Below are 17805 nucleotides of genomic sequence, written 5' to 3' on the forward strand. Positions count from 1 at the left end.
GTCACCAGATAACTGGTGAGCAAATCAGGCTTATTTACTTGCCAAAGCCAATTTTAATTCATATTTGACACTTGGCGATTAATTTTAGATCCTGTGTCGAGTTTAAAACACAAGTATGGATACTTCCGTCTCTCTCAGATATTCTCTTCCTCCCTCACCCTTTTCAAGCCTCTGAAAAGGTCAGATGTCATGAATGCAAATGTCATGCACCAGGGGCTGCTAACTGAGAGAAATAGTTTAGAAGTAAGTGTGTGTGCCTGGCCAGCCTCCAGAACATGGAAAGAGATGGAGAAAAAGCCCCTGCAAGACAATCTCCTACTGTATTACCCCACAGTAATCCACAGGGTCAGCCGATTGTAAGTCGATTTTGACCTGACCGTGTGAGTGTGTGGGTGCTATAAAGGCCATATTCTATTTTGTTGTAGTATTATTTCCCTTGAAGTCCACTTATAATGTTCGTCAACATTTCTTGTATCAAAAACAGCCGTAATTTGGTCTCTTTGACCCTGAGAAAACCCACACTGCTTTAAGACTAAAACTTTATTTAAATTATCTCGGCTATGATTGGCTGACCTCAACACAGACTAGCTGCTGAATACTGAATATGTATTTACAGAACCATTCAAAAGTTTGGGGTCGGCAAGATTTTTTTCTTGTTTTTGAAAGTCTCTCGTTCACCAAGGCTGCACTTATTTGATCAAAAATACTGTAATATTGTGAAATAAATTTCAATTTGAAAATATTTGAAAATGTAATTTGTTCCTGTGATGCAAAGCTGAATTTTCAGCATCACTACTCCAGTCTTCAGTGTCACATGATCTTTCAGAAATCATTTTAATATGCCGATTTGCTGCTCAAGAAACAATTATTATTATGATCAATATTAAAACAGTTGTGCTGCTTATTATTTTGGTGGAGGTGATGACACATGTTGTTTTTCAGAATTCTTTAACAAATAGAAAGTTCAAAAGAACAGCATTTATTTGAAATAAAAAATATTTGTAACACTAAAAATGTCAATTTTGATCAATTCAATGCATCTTTGCTAAATGAAAGCATTCATTTCTTGTAAAAAAGAAAGAAAACAAAAAACTGTACTGACCCCAAACATCTGAACAGTAGTGTACTGTATATATAAATGTGACATTTAGTACAATGTAAATGCCACTTCAGAAGCGCATCTATGCCACCTTTGCAGTATCAATTAGGTTCATTTGATTCATTAACCTTTGAAAACATGAACATGTTAAAACAAGTGTGTTACCTGGTGAATCTCCTGCCAGCCGTTCTCGTCCATGCAGCCCACCTGAGCGTGATCATGCAGCAGGAGCTCGCAGCAGTATGGGTCGCCCCCCACCATAGAGCTGTGATACAGAGGAGTCAGGCCACGGCTGTCCTTGTAATCCGGAGAGGCACCCAGATCCAGCAGCGTCTGCATACACAAGTCATGTTCACTTCTCTCAATTACACCAAATCAATTAGCCTGCCTCTTTTCTCCAAAACACTGGCATTAATAGACAAGTCAGCAAACCCAATGTTGAAAACTGACAGGCCAAGAGTGCTTCAAAGTTTGGCTGCAGCGCCCCACAGTGAGATTCTTTTTTGCTTTTCAAAAAGCCTTAGGCTGTCACCGAGACTATTTCAGTGATATCTGTCAAGTATTAGGACATTTTCTGCATGTTATTCCATAAAAAAATTGCATATGGCATATCTTTTTGTGTCTTGCTCAAGGGCATGGTGGCGAAAGTTCAAGGATCAATCTTGTGGGTATTGAACCTACAACCTTACCAGTCGAGTAAGACTTTTGACTACCGGCATTAAGTCTGGAGCACTTCGCAGCTTATCCTTGCAGATTTTCTGCTAGCTCCTACCGGTTCTGTAATGCAGTATGCATTAGGCGATCAGTGAATGGACTGTGGGTGTGCTATCTGAGACTGAGACTAGACTGCAACGGCCAAGCCGATTTATTAGCCATGACAAGTCATTCAAGACTCGTTCACATTCAAAAGGTACTGTATAATGAATAAGAGGAACAGTGTGGAAAAGGGTGAGGTCTGACATCAAGCTAAACCCCACCTGCACGTCAGACATAAATATGTAGAGAGAAAAAAGACTTGGAGGAAAATAATGAAGGTTGACGAACTGACTAAAACATTGGGAGACTGGGGCTAGTTGTCAAATAAGTTTTACTCCAGTGAATATATCTCATTATCTCTGGGCAGGTTTGTGATTTGCAGTCAATTTTTGAGGAAAATATAAATGTAAAATTTTTATTTTACTAGTGGGTGCAGGACACTATAGTTCATTTATGTAAATGAGGATAGAAAAATAAAGTAAAGTGTGACATATTATACCCAAAAATTCTTCATACAGTGGACTACCAGTAAAATTGATAAACATTTGGAACCAAAAATTATTCAGACACTTTGACCTGACGATGTTTCGCTTAAGTGTTTTTTCTTTAATTGCTAATGCAAACAAAATGAAGCATTACTTATTAATTGGTTGACCTAAAGTGGTATTATCTAATTGTGTACTTAAATTTAACAGCTGACAGCTATTCAACCTAATTCATTACATACCTTTCTATCAAAGTTATCTGACAATATCAAGAATGAATTTGTTCTGACACAGTTTAACTCTGAAATCTTGTCACCCCGTCCCTTATTCGCCGCCCTTCACCAGGCTCCCGACAGGAGTGGGGGTGTGAGAGAGGAGGGGCACTGAAACAGCTAGGGCTGGCGGTGTGTGATGAGGCGCACCTGAACCGAATGGAGCCTCATCACCACCGCTGTTTAAATACAGAGCGCGCCTCTCCTCGAGAGACCGGTCTCTTCCCCCGTGCATGCACACTGGTATATATATATATATATATATATATATATATATATATATGTGTGTGTGTGTGTGTGTGTGTGTGTGTGTAAAATGTATTTATTAATTTTAATTGGCCAACAAATAGTGTAATTAATAAATTACAGCGTATAGCGTGACAGTAAAAATAGGGTTATGAATTAGGTTTTCAAAACCAACATAAAACCAATGCTGATTTAATTAAAATGTTATAGTTACTGAGATACCACATTGTGACGACTACCCTGGTAGCCTCTCTCTATCCTTAATGTTGTGATCAATACGTCATTGACATATAAAAACAACACTGACATGCCTCTTTCAGTTGAACATCAGATGACACATCAGATGTGTACGAGTCCTCTGCTCCAGCAAAAGATCTGCTCTGATCATTAGAAAACACAGCAAGCTTTTATAAAGCCCGGTGTCAATGAACGCTTTTTATCTTTGTGCCACTCTATGACTCATGTCTGGACAGACACACACACACCTCTGATGTCTCTTTCAAGTATGTATGAGAACCCCATGTCCCCTCCTATTGTCGGAAGGACGAGTGTGTGCGTTACTCACAATAAGTGCCGTGTGGTTCTTGGTGCGGACTGCTTTGTGAAGGGCAGTTATGCCGTCTCTGGTCCTAAAATCCAGGTGAGCTCCTCCATTCTTCAGAAGCTTTATGAGCTCTGCACAACCTTCCAGCTGCGACGCCATTGTCAATGGACATTCTGAGCACAGAGAAACAACAGTAGACATTTTTGGTGCATTTCTGATCCGTTTTATAGGAATGCTTTAACAAAAACTTGCTTTCTTCCATGAAATACAGTAAGAGATGTTTTGAAGAATGTTCACGCTGCTCTTTTTTAAACAACAACTACAGGGACTGTCAAGATTTTTTTTTTTCTTTTTAAAGGTCCCATGAAATCAAAATTGAAGTTTGTTGGGTGTTAGTATCAATATGTTAGTCTTAAGGTTATCTGTATGCCAGTGTGCTCCAAAACAGTGATGGAATTCGCATTTAGAAGATATAAGCATTCAAAGCTTGCAGTTCGTCACTTCCGCCAAAACAGCTCAACGATTTTTTTGACGTCACATCGTACTTCATCTTCTCATCAAACTTTCTGTCCAATCAAATGCTCTCTAGAATTCGAAGCGCCCGCCCCCTACACTATAAATAGACGCTGAAGCCACGGCTGAAATACATCACTTGTTCACAAAATTAGTATTTTCTGTACGGTGAATGACACGTAGTGCACTATATAGGGGACAGTGTAAATATGCTTTCCACTGAGGAAAAAAAGAAGTCTGGTTTCGCGCTGTGTCACGCTAACCACTGCACCGCACACACTCTGCTTCGGTCCAGAGACATGATAGCATGGAGCGGATTGCACGCGCGAGTCGGCGCAGACCACAAAACGTATCGGACCTATTTGAATTCTACACAGAATGCTATATTTTATAGCAATATGGATGAGATTGTGGCTGTCATACACAGTCAAATGCGGTTTTATGGAGCTCAACGGCTCTGAACGGCTTTAGCCCAAGCTGTGATATAAACGAACGCTATTGGCTGTTTTAAAAAGGGGTGGGGCAGCTTGATATGTCCCGCCCTGTCTTCCTGTTTCAGTTAAAATGACGTCAACACATAGAATAACGCTGCATGTTTCAAAGCATTTCAGGGGACCTTTAAAAGGTGCTTTTAGAGCTTGATGGTAGAGGTCTGCATTCCCACGGCTGTCCCGCGGGAACTGCGGGACCCGATCAGATTTCTTGCGACGCGGGATTAAATTCCTGAATAAAACGCGGTTGCGGTCGGTAACTCTGGTGCAATTTGAACGGGAGCGGGCGGTCTAACAATATCCTGTTCCCGACGTCTTTTCAGAACAACATATCTGCGCTTTATTCAAGCACCGGTACAGCCTGCACTGGACTGTTATGCACGCGCTGCACGCATGAAACAGTGCTTCATTTTATTTGCGAGTGTCTGTGCACAGCATACGCATAAGGATGCTCAGAGCAGGCTAGCCTACCAGTGAATATACGGCCCGCAGACAGAACAGGCAGATTGTCCATGAGTGACAGAGCAGAATAAAGATGGAGCAAAATGTGTATGCGCTGTCCTTCAGCGCTCAACTCGGTTTTGTCTATATTTTGCTTAGCCTATAATTTTAAATGACAGATGTAGATTTTTTTTTTTTTCCCGCGACACTTTTCCTAGGCTACTGTGTTTACAGCAAGATGTTAAACGAATTTAGTATTTTGACAAGACGAATAAAATTATAATAGGCCATTTTTGTACAACCTACATCTTTTTTTTTCTCTGCGACACTTGTTCCTATATTGTGTTGTAAAGGTTAAACGAATTGTATCCTGACAAGACGAATAAAAATAAGGAATACAATTTTTGTACATTTTTATTTTCTCTGTGACACTTTTTCCTACTGTGTTGGCAGCAAAATGTTAAACGAATTTCGTGTCTTAAGACACAAAATTCGTTTAACATTTTGCTGTCAATAAAAGACTCTTGACAAGCCGAATTAAATAACAAATACAATTTTGTGCAGACTAAACTTTTGTTTGTTAGCCTATCTGTCTTTCTTTCAGTAGAGGAAATTTAAATGTGTGATTCTGGAAACGAGATCTAAATTTAGCGGGAACGGTCGGGTCGGGAAGAAAATTATTCAAAGCGGATAGCGGGTGAACAGAGTAAATATATCGCGGGAGCGGGTGAGTGCGGGATATAACCTAGCGGGAGCGGGACTTAAAAAACAGTCCCGCGCAGACCTCTACTTGATGGGCCCTGAAAAAGTTTGCAAAAAATCTAATTTTATGTTCCACAAGATAAATAGAGTCACAGGTTTGAAACAATATGACAAAATAATTATCATATTTGGGTGAAGTGTCTTTTTAAGCCTATTGTATTTTGATTCCATCTTTCTCTTCCGGTCTCTTTCTTTCTTTCAAATGTCAAGGATACATGGATTGTGATCAAATTGTTTAGCTTCTGTCTCCAGACAGTTTAACACTGACTGTGAGATGCTGCACAACCTGGAATCTGTAACAATTACATGTGTGTATACAAACACAAACTCTTCAATTCCTGTCCATCACCGTGGCCAGAGGTCAGTTCTAACCAGTTCCAAACAAACGCATGAATAAATCTGAATAAGTATGAGGGAATTTGCATAGAAGGTGATCTTATCTTCCCAGCATGCACTGAGAGAGGTCAGACGTGATTGCACTAGTCATTCATGCAGAACAATCTGTCCCTTTCTTTCACTCTAATTGAAAACTGAAAAGAGGATATTTAAGTTCTCAATGTTTAAGTACTGAATGAGACTAAAAGGATCACCAGGTGACAGGTGATCAAATTTCTTTCAAAATTATTGACTGAAAATGATTCCTGAACACATGTAAATAGGGGATTCTTTGATTAGGGACGCTTTTAACTACTAGATCAATGAAATTACTTTAAACTATATTTTTTATTTATGTTAAAACCTTGTTAAAAACATGTATGGAAAATCTGATCATGATCTGATCATGGTTTTGATCAACCTTCAAGTGGATTTTGCAAAATAATGTGCGATGAATTGCATTTTTGACATGGTATGTGATGCCAATGACATTTTTTGAGAAGTTGAATTAAAGATAAAATATGTTGATGCAAGTTAGCTAGCAGTGAATTAACCTAAAATCAAATAAATTGATGACTAATGAATTAAAATTCAGCAAAACTCTAACAAAAATACTCTCAGATCATGATGTAAAAATCTAAAATACAATACTACTACTAATAAATACGCTTTTTTTATTATTTCTCGTCACTTCTCATTTCAAAACAAAACCAAAAATAATTTTTTTTAATGCATGCTATGATAATAAAGGAAGCAGTATTACGATAAGAAAAAAATTCTAAAACAACAAACCGTACACATAAATAATCAATTATTTGAAACCAACCTTTCCACATTTTTAACAACATTATTAACATCTTTTAAGGGGGCCAAAAATATCATCAAACCGAACAACCACACAAATATGTTTCAAATGGATACCCACTATTACCGTACAGCATGCAAGAGTGCTTCAGTTCAAATTCAGCTGCTGTTGACTGACCCAGAGCCAAGAGATAAACGCTGAGAGATCGGGTCATGGCACCAATTTAACAGCACCGAGCAAAGTCAACATGTACGCACACACACACACACACACACACACACACAGAGAGAGAGTTGGGTATTTGGAAGATGTTAGTGAATTTACTTTTTGGGAAAGGTGGTGTTGCTTACCTCCGGTCTCTGGGTCGTGGAAGTTTGGGTCGAGCCCTTTCTCCAGAAACTTTGATACCTTCTCAACGTTCCTTTGCTGAACATATTCCATAAACTTCTTCAAGTTAGCCTGAGGGAATGAGAAAAACGAGAGAAAGAGAGATGGAGAGAGATGTGAGGCAAGTTGAATAATGCAAAAGAAGGATAAAAGCAAAAACAGGCGAGTTTTCCCAAGCGGAAGAAACAGAGATGGAATAAAACTCCACAGTACTCCACAGAAAGGACTTAATTTTAGCTTTTCAGAGATACACAGACAAAAGCCTTAATAAATACATTAGAAAATCTGTTGATGCTGCAATCCTGATCCACAATTCGTTGTTTAATATCATATAACATATGATTTCAAAAAGCACTGAACAACATTTTCACAAGAGAGTCTACTTTGAAGAGAAAATCAAATGCAAGCTACAGCTGGTTTCTTTCACCCAAAAACTTCACAGTATCTTTTCATGAGCTGTCACACAAACCATTATCATGTAAGAATGAAAACCACATATACATGTATATATATATACACACACACACACACATATATATATATATATATTAGGGGTGGGAATCGCAGGGTACCTCACGATATGATATAATCATGATACATGGCTCACGATAACGATAATAATCACAGTACAGCGATTCTGCGATAATTGATATATTTCTAGAAAATCCTAATGATAAATCACGATATCTGTCTAACAAAATGCCTGTGAAAAGGTTAAGTGCAAGTTTTCTTTCTTAATTCAAGTCCAAACTGTTAAAAAACGGCAAAAAAAAGTTCTGTAAATCAATTTTAACATGTTGAGTAGGCTAAATTAATCATTTTATTCTTGGACTTATTAAAAGCTTACACTTTTCTTTTTCTCTGTGTGTAAACAAACATTTAACTGCTTATCAAACAGAAAAAAAATACTATATAGATAGATCGATATAATATAAACCTGGTACATTTCAAAATTTACCTGGAGTGCTTTCTCAACCTTTCTACTCCTCTCATCATAAAAACGGAGACCCACACGAAGAAATAGCCGTTCACATCGCGTCTTTTGCGTGCTCAGGTTCGTTATTTCAACTGTAGACGCGTGGCAAGCACACACTGCACACTTCTGCGCCGCATTGTGGCTCTGACAAGGTTTTGTTTCGTCACACCTGTGCCGTGAAAAGGTTTTTGCCCCCTTTGTTTGTTTTTTTTTTACATTTTTTGCATATTTGTAACACTTAAAAGATTCAGATCACACTAATTTTAAAATTACACAAAGATAATGCAAGTAAATACAAAATGCAGTTTTTAAATGATAATTTCATTTATTAAGGGAAAAAAGCTGTCCAAACCTGCCTGACACTACGTGATAAATTAATTGCCCCCTCCTGTTAAATCATGAAAGAACTGTGATTAACCACATTATTTTAGAAAGCTGAGTTAAATTTCACTAGCCACACCCAGGCCTGATTACTGCCAGACCTGTTGAATCAAGGAATCACTTAAATAGAACCTGTCTGAAGTGAAGAATGCTTAAAGAGCAACACCATCATGCCACAATCTAAAGAAATTCAAGAACAGATGAGAAACGAAATAGTTGGCATGTATCAGTCTGGAAAGGGTTATAAAGCCATTTCTAAGGCTTTGGGACTCCAGTGAACCATGGTCAGAGCCATTATCCACAAATGGAGAAAACTTAGAACAGTGGTGAACCTTCCCAGGAGTGGCCGGCCTACCAAATTACTCCAAGAACACAAAGACAACTCATCCAGGAGGTCATAAAAGAACCCAGAACAACATCTAAAGAACTGCAGGCCTCACTTGCCTCAATTAACGTCAGTGTTCATGATTCAACAATAAGAAAGAGACTGGGCAAAAACAGCATCCATGAGAGAGTTCCCAGGCAAAAGCCACTGCTGACCAAAAAGAACACAATGGCTCGTCTCATATTTGCCAAAATTATCTTGATTATCCCCAAGACTTTTGGGCAAATATTCTGTGGACTGATGAGACAAAAGTTGAACTTTTTGGAAGGTGTGTGTCACGTTACATCTGGCATAAAACCAACACAGCATTTCAAAAAAAGAACATCATACCAACGGTCAAACATGGTGGTGGTAGTGTGATGATCTGGGGCTGCTTTGCAGCTTCAGAACCTGGATGACTTGCCATAATTGATGGAACTATGAATTCTGCACTCTATCAGAAAATCCTGAAGGAGAATGACTGGCCATCAGTTTGTGACCTCAAGCTCAAGCGCACTTGGGTTATGCAGCAGGACAATGATCCCAAACACAGCAGCAAGTCCACGTTTAAATGGCTCAAGAAAAACTAAATTAAAATTTTGGATTGGCCAAATCAAAGTCTGGACTTAATTCTAATTGATATGCTGTGGCATGACCTTAAACAGTTAATTCATGCTTGAAAACCCTCCAACGTGGCTGAATTCAAACAATTCTGCAAAGAAGAGTGGGGAAAAATTCCTCCACAGCGATGTGAAAGACTCATTGCCAGTTATTGCAAACGCTTGATTGCAGTTGTTGCTGCAAAGGCTGGCACAACCAATTATTAGATTTAGGGGGCAATTACTTTTTCACATAGTGCCAGGCAGGCTTGGACAGCATTTTTCCCTTAATAAATGAAAATATATACACACACACACACATATATACAGCCTCCCCTGGGTCCTAATGCCCGATCGGTAAGGAGCTTTAATTCTGTAGGGGCGCTGTTGGCCTACTTAATAAAATGAAAGTAAAATACACAAATAACATTTTAGACTGTCTTTCTGATTAAATCAAGCAGTAATTGATGTCATAAAATCATGATAATATTTTGATTTAAAGGTCAGAAGCTATAGCTTACATGAACAAAAAAAAAGAAACAAAAAAAACAAAAAACAAACATGACACTGGTAAATTAAATAATTTTATATATGCTGATTTATTCATTAATGTGTAATATATTTTTTAATCAAATTATGAGCTCTAAAAGACTTTCAGAATTTACACAACTCTGCTTTAAACCATCTACAAATGTTAAATCTTAAAATAAAATGTTCAGGTTACTACTGCATCTTTTTGAAAAAGAAATGCAGCGATTGATATATAGTTAATTTATAGTTATTTTCAAAGCTTCAGTGTACTGTCATTATAAAATAACTTCATTATTCTTTAATTCTAACAAATAAGTTCTTTTTAAAAACGAATCGAAATCAAAAATTATTTGCTTATAATTTCCACACAGGAGAGGCTTGGTGTTGTTTCCAAACAAAAGGACATATATCGGTATCGGCCAAAATGAGTTGAAAAATATCGGCACATCGGATATCAGCAAAAATGCAATATCGTGCATCCCTAATATATATATATATATATATACATATACAGTACACACACATATACATATATATCACACACACACATCTGCTGGCCAAGAGTTTCTTAGAGATGCTCAATTGTAAAATCTGTGGCACATTTCAACAAAAATATTTTGACCCTTCCCCCAGTTTATCAAAAATAAATAAACAAAATAAAATAAGCTTGAAGCATGACAATGCAATAGTATAACCACAAGGACAATTTAAATAACTTTACAGCTCAAATACAAAAAATATATTTGAAGAATGTTGGGGTTCATTGTACACAAAGGACTGTACATGTCATGAACGTGGTTGTGAGTTACTGGCAAAATGCAGACAAAAAGTTATGTGAGAAGAAGCAGTGCCTCCACATCACTACGACAGGCTGATTACTCTGTCAATATGACAATACCTACCTACACTGTAAACTGTAAACAGAATAAACAACTCACAGACTCAAACAAAGTCACTTATTGTCACATCTGAATCTAAATACACCTGAAATGATAATCAATTTTTGAAAGTCAATTTTTACTGGCCTCATACCTAATCATCCAAAAAGAAGGTGCCTATTAATAATAAGTCAAAAAACAGTTAGTATGAGTAACAAAAAACTATATAATTATAATATTTATGCAATGTAACATTTAAAAACTTATCATCATAAAACTGATTGAGACTTTGAAGTGGTTTTAATAAATAGTATGTTAAGTTGGAAATTAAACAAAGATTGTTGTAGTATGCTTTACAAGTAATTATTTATACTTAATTTAATGTTATTTTCCATTTCTTTGTAATTATTTGTGAAATTTGCTAGCAATTTCTGTGTGAAAACTGTTTCACCATTTTTTTTTCTGTGCATTAATTATACAATTATAATATTGAAGCAATGTAACATTCAAAAACTTGCAATAAAATTTCTGAGACTTTAATAAAAACAATTAGCAAGCAAATTGAAAAAAAAATTGTAGTATTAAATTGTTGGTTTGGTGTTCGTAGTGTAGTGTAAATGCTACACCAGAACTCAAAATGCTATTTAAGCACAATAAATAAATAAATAAAAATGCAAAGACTTTGTCTCCTCCTCTCAGAAGTCCAGCATACGTCGCTGAGTGCAACATATAGTATGACATTAATGTAGCTCAATCTTACCATCTCTAGTCTTGCAGTCTGTTACATAAAACCCTCAGAAGATCGAGGCTGGCCAAACACACACACACACTCTCACACGTGCATACACACACACACACACACACACTCACTCTCTCTCACACACCTGTCCCCTGCCAAAATCAAGTAAAAGGCGTGGGTTTCTCACCATGTGTGGCGTTAGCTGATCTCCTGCGTCTTCATCTACTCTGATGTGCTTCAAGTCACCACACCGCCCTGATTCCACCCCGGCACACTACCATCTGAGCATCTCCGTCTCTCACACACACACACACACGCTCACACATGCTCTCCGCAGCTCCGCCTTTCCATGCGGTGAATATTAGAAACTCACTCTCTCTGTCCTCTCTTGCTCTCGGCCACTCAGGCTGTTGTTATGGAGATGGGATACAAAAGAATTGTTGGCAAAGAGACAGAGAGAAAGAGAGAGAGTTGTGTGTTTGTGTGCGAGTCGACCGTAAAACCTCTAGTGGTTATTTGATGCGCGTAATCTCATTGGATGGTGCTTTTCTGCTATGAGAAGAACAAATCATAATGTAATATTACAGCTCTCGGTTTCTCTCTGTCTTTCTCTTTTTCCCCCTCCACATACTGAATAATATTTCCACAGATTTTCAGCTAGAGTACAAATACTGCCTCGCTTGCACTGAAACCTGACTCAATTACATTAGCTGGATGGCTCATATCTTAACAGTAGTTGAACAATATTATGGATAATGAAAGTTACAAGTCTGCCAATGGTGCATGATGGGTTCGTGTTTTACTAGCTTCATAAAAACCCTTGATGTTGCAATAGTTGTTTCTTATTTTAAATCCACAACCATTCAAAAGTTTGGAGTCAGTAATATTTTTTGGAAACAATCAAGGATGTACTAAATTGATCAATGGTGACAGTAAAAACATTTATAATGTTTTATAACATTTATAAAGATCTCCATTTCAAATAAATGCTGTTCTTTTGAATGGTTTTAAATGCTGATAATAATAGGAAATGTTTAATAAGCGGCAAATCAGCATATTAGAATGATATCTGAAGTATCATGTGACACTGAACACTGGAGTAATGATGCTGAAAATTCAGGTTTGCATCACAGAAATAAATTACATTTTAAAATTTAATAACATGGAAAACAGTTGTTTTAAATTGTAATAATATTTGTCAATGTTCTGCACTATTCTATTCTACATGTAGAGCCTGAGTAATGTTAAAACACATGTAATGTAATGTAACGTAAAAAACACACTGTTAAAAGATTGTTCTAGATTAAGCTGATTCGACAGCATTTGTGGGAAAAAATGTATTACCACAAAAATGATACCTTCTTTAAAACAAGAAAATTATGTTTTACAGTGAGGCACTTACAATGGAAGTAAACAAGGAATATGCAATATGTGATTTTAATGTGAAGAAAAAGGTAAAATTCTAGTTTAGGGACCAATTCTCACTAAAAAAAACTTACTATTACTATTACTATATAATTACTATTAGCATTCTTATTAATACCATATTAGCTGTTTATTATTACTTATAAAAGCACATATTGATGCCTTATTCTGCGTGACCATATTTTAGATCCCTTAACAATTACCTTACTATCTATTAATAACTAGCAAATTATAAGTTTATTGAGGCAAATTTGTACTTAGTTAACAGTGAGAATTGGTCCTCAAACTAAAGTGTTACTGAAAAAAAATCACTTAATAATAATAAATACACACACACACAATTATTATTTGTGGTTAACGCTGTTGTTTGAGCTTAAACTTCATACACATATGGCTGAGTACAGAGTGTGTAGTGTGCATTTACTGTGTGTAGCATCACATCATTTGGGACACAGCTATTGAAGTCAGATGCTTGCAGCGGGTGATGCAAGTTCTGGTCTGCATCGTGTACCAAAATCTGTTCTCTCTCTTTCTCTTTCTCTCTGCATTAATCACATAATTGGTGTAAATCATGGAGGTCATATGTTAAAGTGTTTCTTTTTTAATCAAGTCTATTTATGAAATGACATATTGATACATATCCTCTGGAGAGCTCTTGGCCAGTCTGAAACAGATGTGACATATATGGGCCATCTACTGCTCAGAGAAACAGAGCCTGAAACAAACACATACACCTTCACAGCCGCACGGTTGCATCAACGAAGCAACTCCTGCGTTATGTAGATGAATATTGTCGAGTGTAACACAATGAAATGATGAAATACATCAGACTGGAATCTGTAATTCAACAGCAGCCCTCAAGTAAAGTGCAGAGAAACATTTTTTCAAACAAAACTGTAAAATCAATGAACGTTTCAAGACTGCAAAATGAACCTATTGCTTAACATTTCAGAACAATTACAGCACACACAAACATCAGTGTGATTGCAGCTGCAGTGGAAATGAGAAAGTGGGCATCGTTTAACTCTCGAGTGCTCCAAACTCAAATTCCCATCATGCATCTTTTTCATTGCCTAAATTGACATTATTGTCTCTGAAAACAATAAACTTAGTTGTTCTGAATCAGTCGTGCAGGGTTTTTTTGGGGTTTTTTTGCCAATACAACCAGACACAATTAACTGTATTGGTTTAATCAAACCAACTGCTATCTAACCTACAAGTCAATTACATTTAATAAAAAATTTTTTTAAATCAACAAAAACAAGACCATATGAGAACATTAAAGGGGTGGTCGACTGGTTTTTTTCTAGGCTTGATTGTGTTTATGGGGTGTAGTCTAACGTGTTAATGCTTCGTTTTTTAAAAAAAGCATTATTTTTCACATAATTTACCTTTATTCCACACCGCTCTGTCCCTTCTCTGATAAACGCTCCGATCATTTCCTGCTTTTATGAAGCCCCTCCCTCAGAAATAAGCGATTGGTTAGGTGCCCCAGTGTGTTGTGATTGGCTAAACTGCCTCTAGTGCGCATCTAAACATCCCGCACCTCAGCTCAGCGGCACGTGCTCCGCTTGTATTGTAAACAATGGCGTCGTCTATATTTCTTATCAATTTAAGCCCGATTGAGACCCAGAGAATATTAGTGAAGAGGATTCTGTAGGCATTAAACTGCCAGAATTTTAAAAGACGATATCTCAGTTTGCATTGAACTTTCAGCGCTGCAACTTTGCAGATATTGTTTATGCTCAAACAGCAACATTACACACAAACTAACTTTAAAAAAGTGAAATCGCAATCAACCACCCCTTTAATGCAATGCTTTTGTTTGGATCATTTTCACAATTTTGTATGCCCATTTATATGGCTATATGGCTATATCTATCTGTGCAGATACTGGACTGGACTGTTCTGACACTGGTTGTTTTGGACTGGATGGAAGCTCAGAGATGATCTCCAGATGTGAGGATCACCATTCAAGCCATGGCATCATTTCAAAACGGGGATCTCACCCATTCAGGCTTTACAATGCCAAGCCACATGCTGGCATTCAGAGCGTGTGTACGGCACCGTCCCTTAGGCAGGAGCAGATGAACTCAGAGTTCAGATATAAAGAGAGCGCAGGACTGTGACTAATATGAGAGAGACTGCTGCTGACAACCATGTGAGGGCTTTCTATGACTGCTTCAACCACTGCTGAAGACAAAACAACAGGAATAAGATATTCACACAGATAATGTAAGATTTAATAAAGACTGAGTTCAGCCGAATATTCAATAGCATACAAACGTTTGGGTTCTGCATGATTTTTTAATGGTTTTGAAAGAAGTCTCTTGTGTCCACCAAGGCTGTATTTATTTGTTCAGAAACACAGTAATATTGTGACATCTTTTTACAATTTAAAATAGTTGTTTTAAATGTAATTTATTTCTGTGATGCAAAGCTGAATTTTCAGCATCATTACTCCAGTCTTCAGCGTCACATGATCCTTCAGAAATCATTCTAATATACAGATTTGCTGCTCAAGAAACATTACAGGCAACTTTTTTTTTTTTTTACAAACAATATTTTTACATTAAGAGCTTTTTAAATTCCTGAGAACAATATTGCCTACACAATATTCCCTATACAGTTAAAAATGGTGTATTTTTTGCTGAACCTGTAATGTACAACATCGAACCAAAGAGCCACCTTTATTTTGAGTCTCAGACTTCCAAGTCAGTTTCTACTTATGAGGAAATCATTATAATGTGATGCATGTTCCGGATGTTTAAAGACAGAATAAATTAGAAGTGTTTTGATATTTTAATATTTATTTTCTCTTTTGTACTTCCCAACAAAAAATTATAAGCGATTTAGCACTATTGCAACAAAATAAAGAGCCAAGTAATTTTGGCAAGCATTATTGCTATTCTTCATCAACAGTACACATAATGTACTAAACGAAACTGTACAGTCAACATCCAAAATTACAGCTCATTATGATAAACAACAATTTGCTTCTGTCATTATTCATAGTTCACAACAACTCAACTCGGAAAAATTGAAAAATCACAAGTTTCAACAGTGGAATAAGGTAATGTTGCTAATGCATGTTCATTTAAATATAATAATTCCAATGCCACTTTTATTTTTAGGCATAATATTAAATATAAATAAAATATAAAGTAAAAAAAAGAAATAATATATATATATATATATATATATATATATATATATATATATATATATAATTTAAAATAAATAATTGCAGATTATTTAGCATGAATAAACAAGAATGCCACCAAAATATCATACATTAATAGCTAATGCAGTATCCTGTGCCTAGCTTACTGTCTAGTTAGTTAGAACAGTTAACTAATTTTTATGAGTCAAGTAGGGGACATATGAGAAATTAACTGTGACAAGACTCCACAATATACAGCATTTACTTGTCAGGACACATCACTGTCAACACACAGGTAAATAGCATGATGAGATGACTAACTTCTACGATATGTGCTGCGCTTCTATGATATAATTATACTAAACGGATGAGCAAGTAGACATAGAATACAAAATTCACTCTATGAACCTCATTTCACAATTCAAGGATTTTGTATATTAACACAAGGAAGAGCAATTAAACTGTTTATCTGTAATTGTATGTTGAAAAATAATTGCAAATGGAAGAACTTGGGTTTAACCTGATCATCTTAAGGGAAGCCATTAGTCAAGAAATCTGAGGGAAATATGTTGATGCCAAAAGTGAAGGGACAAACTAGCAGCAGATATTAAATGAAAGGCAATTAAATCTCATTGGCTTCCAAGAAACAATTTGAACATCTGGAGCTTCCAGAGACACGCCAAATGTTTGCGCCAAAGATAGTGGAAGACCACACTTGTGCATAAATACATTACATTTTGTTTAACCTGACCACAGAAACAGAATAAGGCTATAAAATGACAATTTGCATGAAAATGGGTGGGGCTTAGGACTTTGAGTCTTTATTTCAGTAACACTTTTTGTCTTTATCTCACATCTTTTCATGAAATTGAACTAAAAAGAATATACCACTAAATAATGGTTCCAGAAAATATGGCAAAATCATTCCAAATCTCATTTTCTACAGTACAAATTCATAAATGAATGAGATTTTTATTTATAAAACACAAACCCGACTGATGCGCTCAGTTGCGCCCCCTGCAGTTCAAAACAACAAATAATTATTAATAAATAACATTTTGCTGCCCAGTGAACCTGAAACTGTTCCTCTCTTCAATGGTTCTCTGGTTCTTTTCAAACCAATATCTGCTTTTCAAAATCTCCCAGAAAATCCAGGGCAAAAACTGATAATTGGCACTGAAAGGGCCATCCCAAAACATAAATTACTACATTGACATCACTAGTCAGTGAACACTCATCTCCAACAGCGCATTAGTGCATAACACTATGAATGCAAGTTATGCCGGAGCATACAGATGTAGTTCCCTTCCCCCAGAGCCCGGCTGTGTTGTACTTTGCATACAACCGAATCTGGGTTAGGGCAGTGTCAGTGCCCGCAGGGCGATTTTTGCCACACCACTAAACTAAGTGACCCACACAGAGCAAGGCCGCAACCATTCTAGACAAAGTAGTCATATTCACAGCTACACTCCCTCTATATAAACCCTGCTATCACAGGAAAAGAGGCAGCTTTAAGGCAGAGGTCTATTGTATATTATTTAAGAGCCTAACCCACCGTTTTGGGGTTTATATG

At 36.7% G+C, this 17805-nt stretch overlaps 1 protein-coding gene across 24 annotated transcripts in view; it reads right to left on the reverse strand.

Moving 5' to 3' along the window:
* shank3a (SH3 and multiple ankyrin repeat domains 3a) overlaps positions 1–17805 on the reverse strand; it is a 323493-nt gene that overhangs the window by 133581 nt on the left and 172107 nt on the right. For all 24 annotated transcript variants that reach the window (XR_009267007.1, XR_009267008.1, XR_009267006.1 and 21 more), the window contains 3 exons: positions 7140–7248; positions 3424–3575; positions 1265–1432 (listed from right to left, as the gene is read on the reverse strand). Coding sequence is in view for 21 of the 24 variants with exons in the window: in XM_058751761.1 (XP_058607744.1) it covers positions 1265–1432; positions 3424–3575; positions 7140–7248 (429 nt within the window). In the remaining 3 variants the exon portion in view is untranslated. The remainder of the gene's footprint in view (positions 1–1264; positions 1433–3423; positions 3576–7139; positions 7249–17805) is intronic.

The sequence above is a fragment of the Onychostoma macrolepis genome, chromosome 18 (assembly GCF_012432095.1).
Source record: "Onychostoma macrolepis isolate SWU-2019 chromosome 18, ASM1243209v1, whole genome shotgun sequence".
NCBI classification, from domain to species: Eukaryota; Metazoa; Chordata; class Actinopteri; order Cypriniformes; family Cyprinidae; genus Onychostoma; species Onychostoma macrolepis.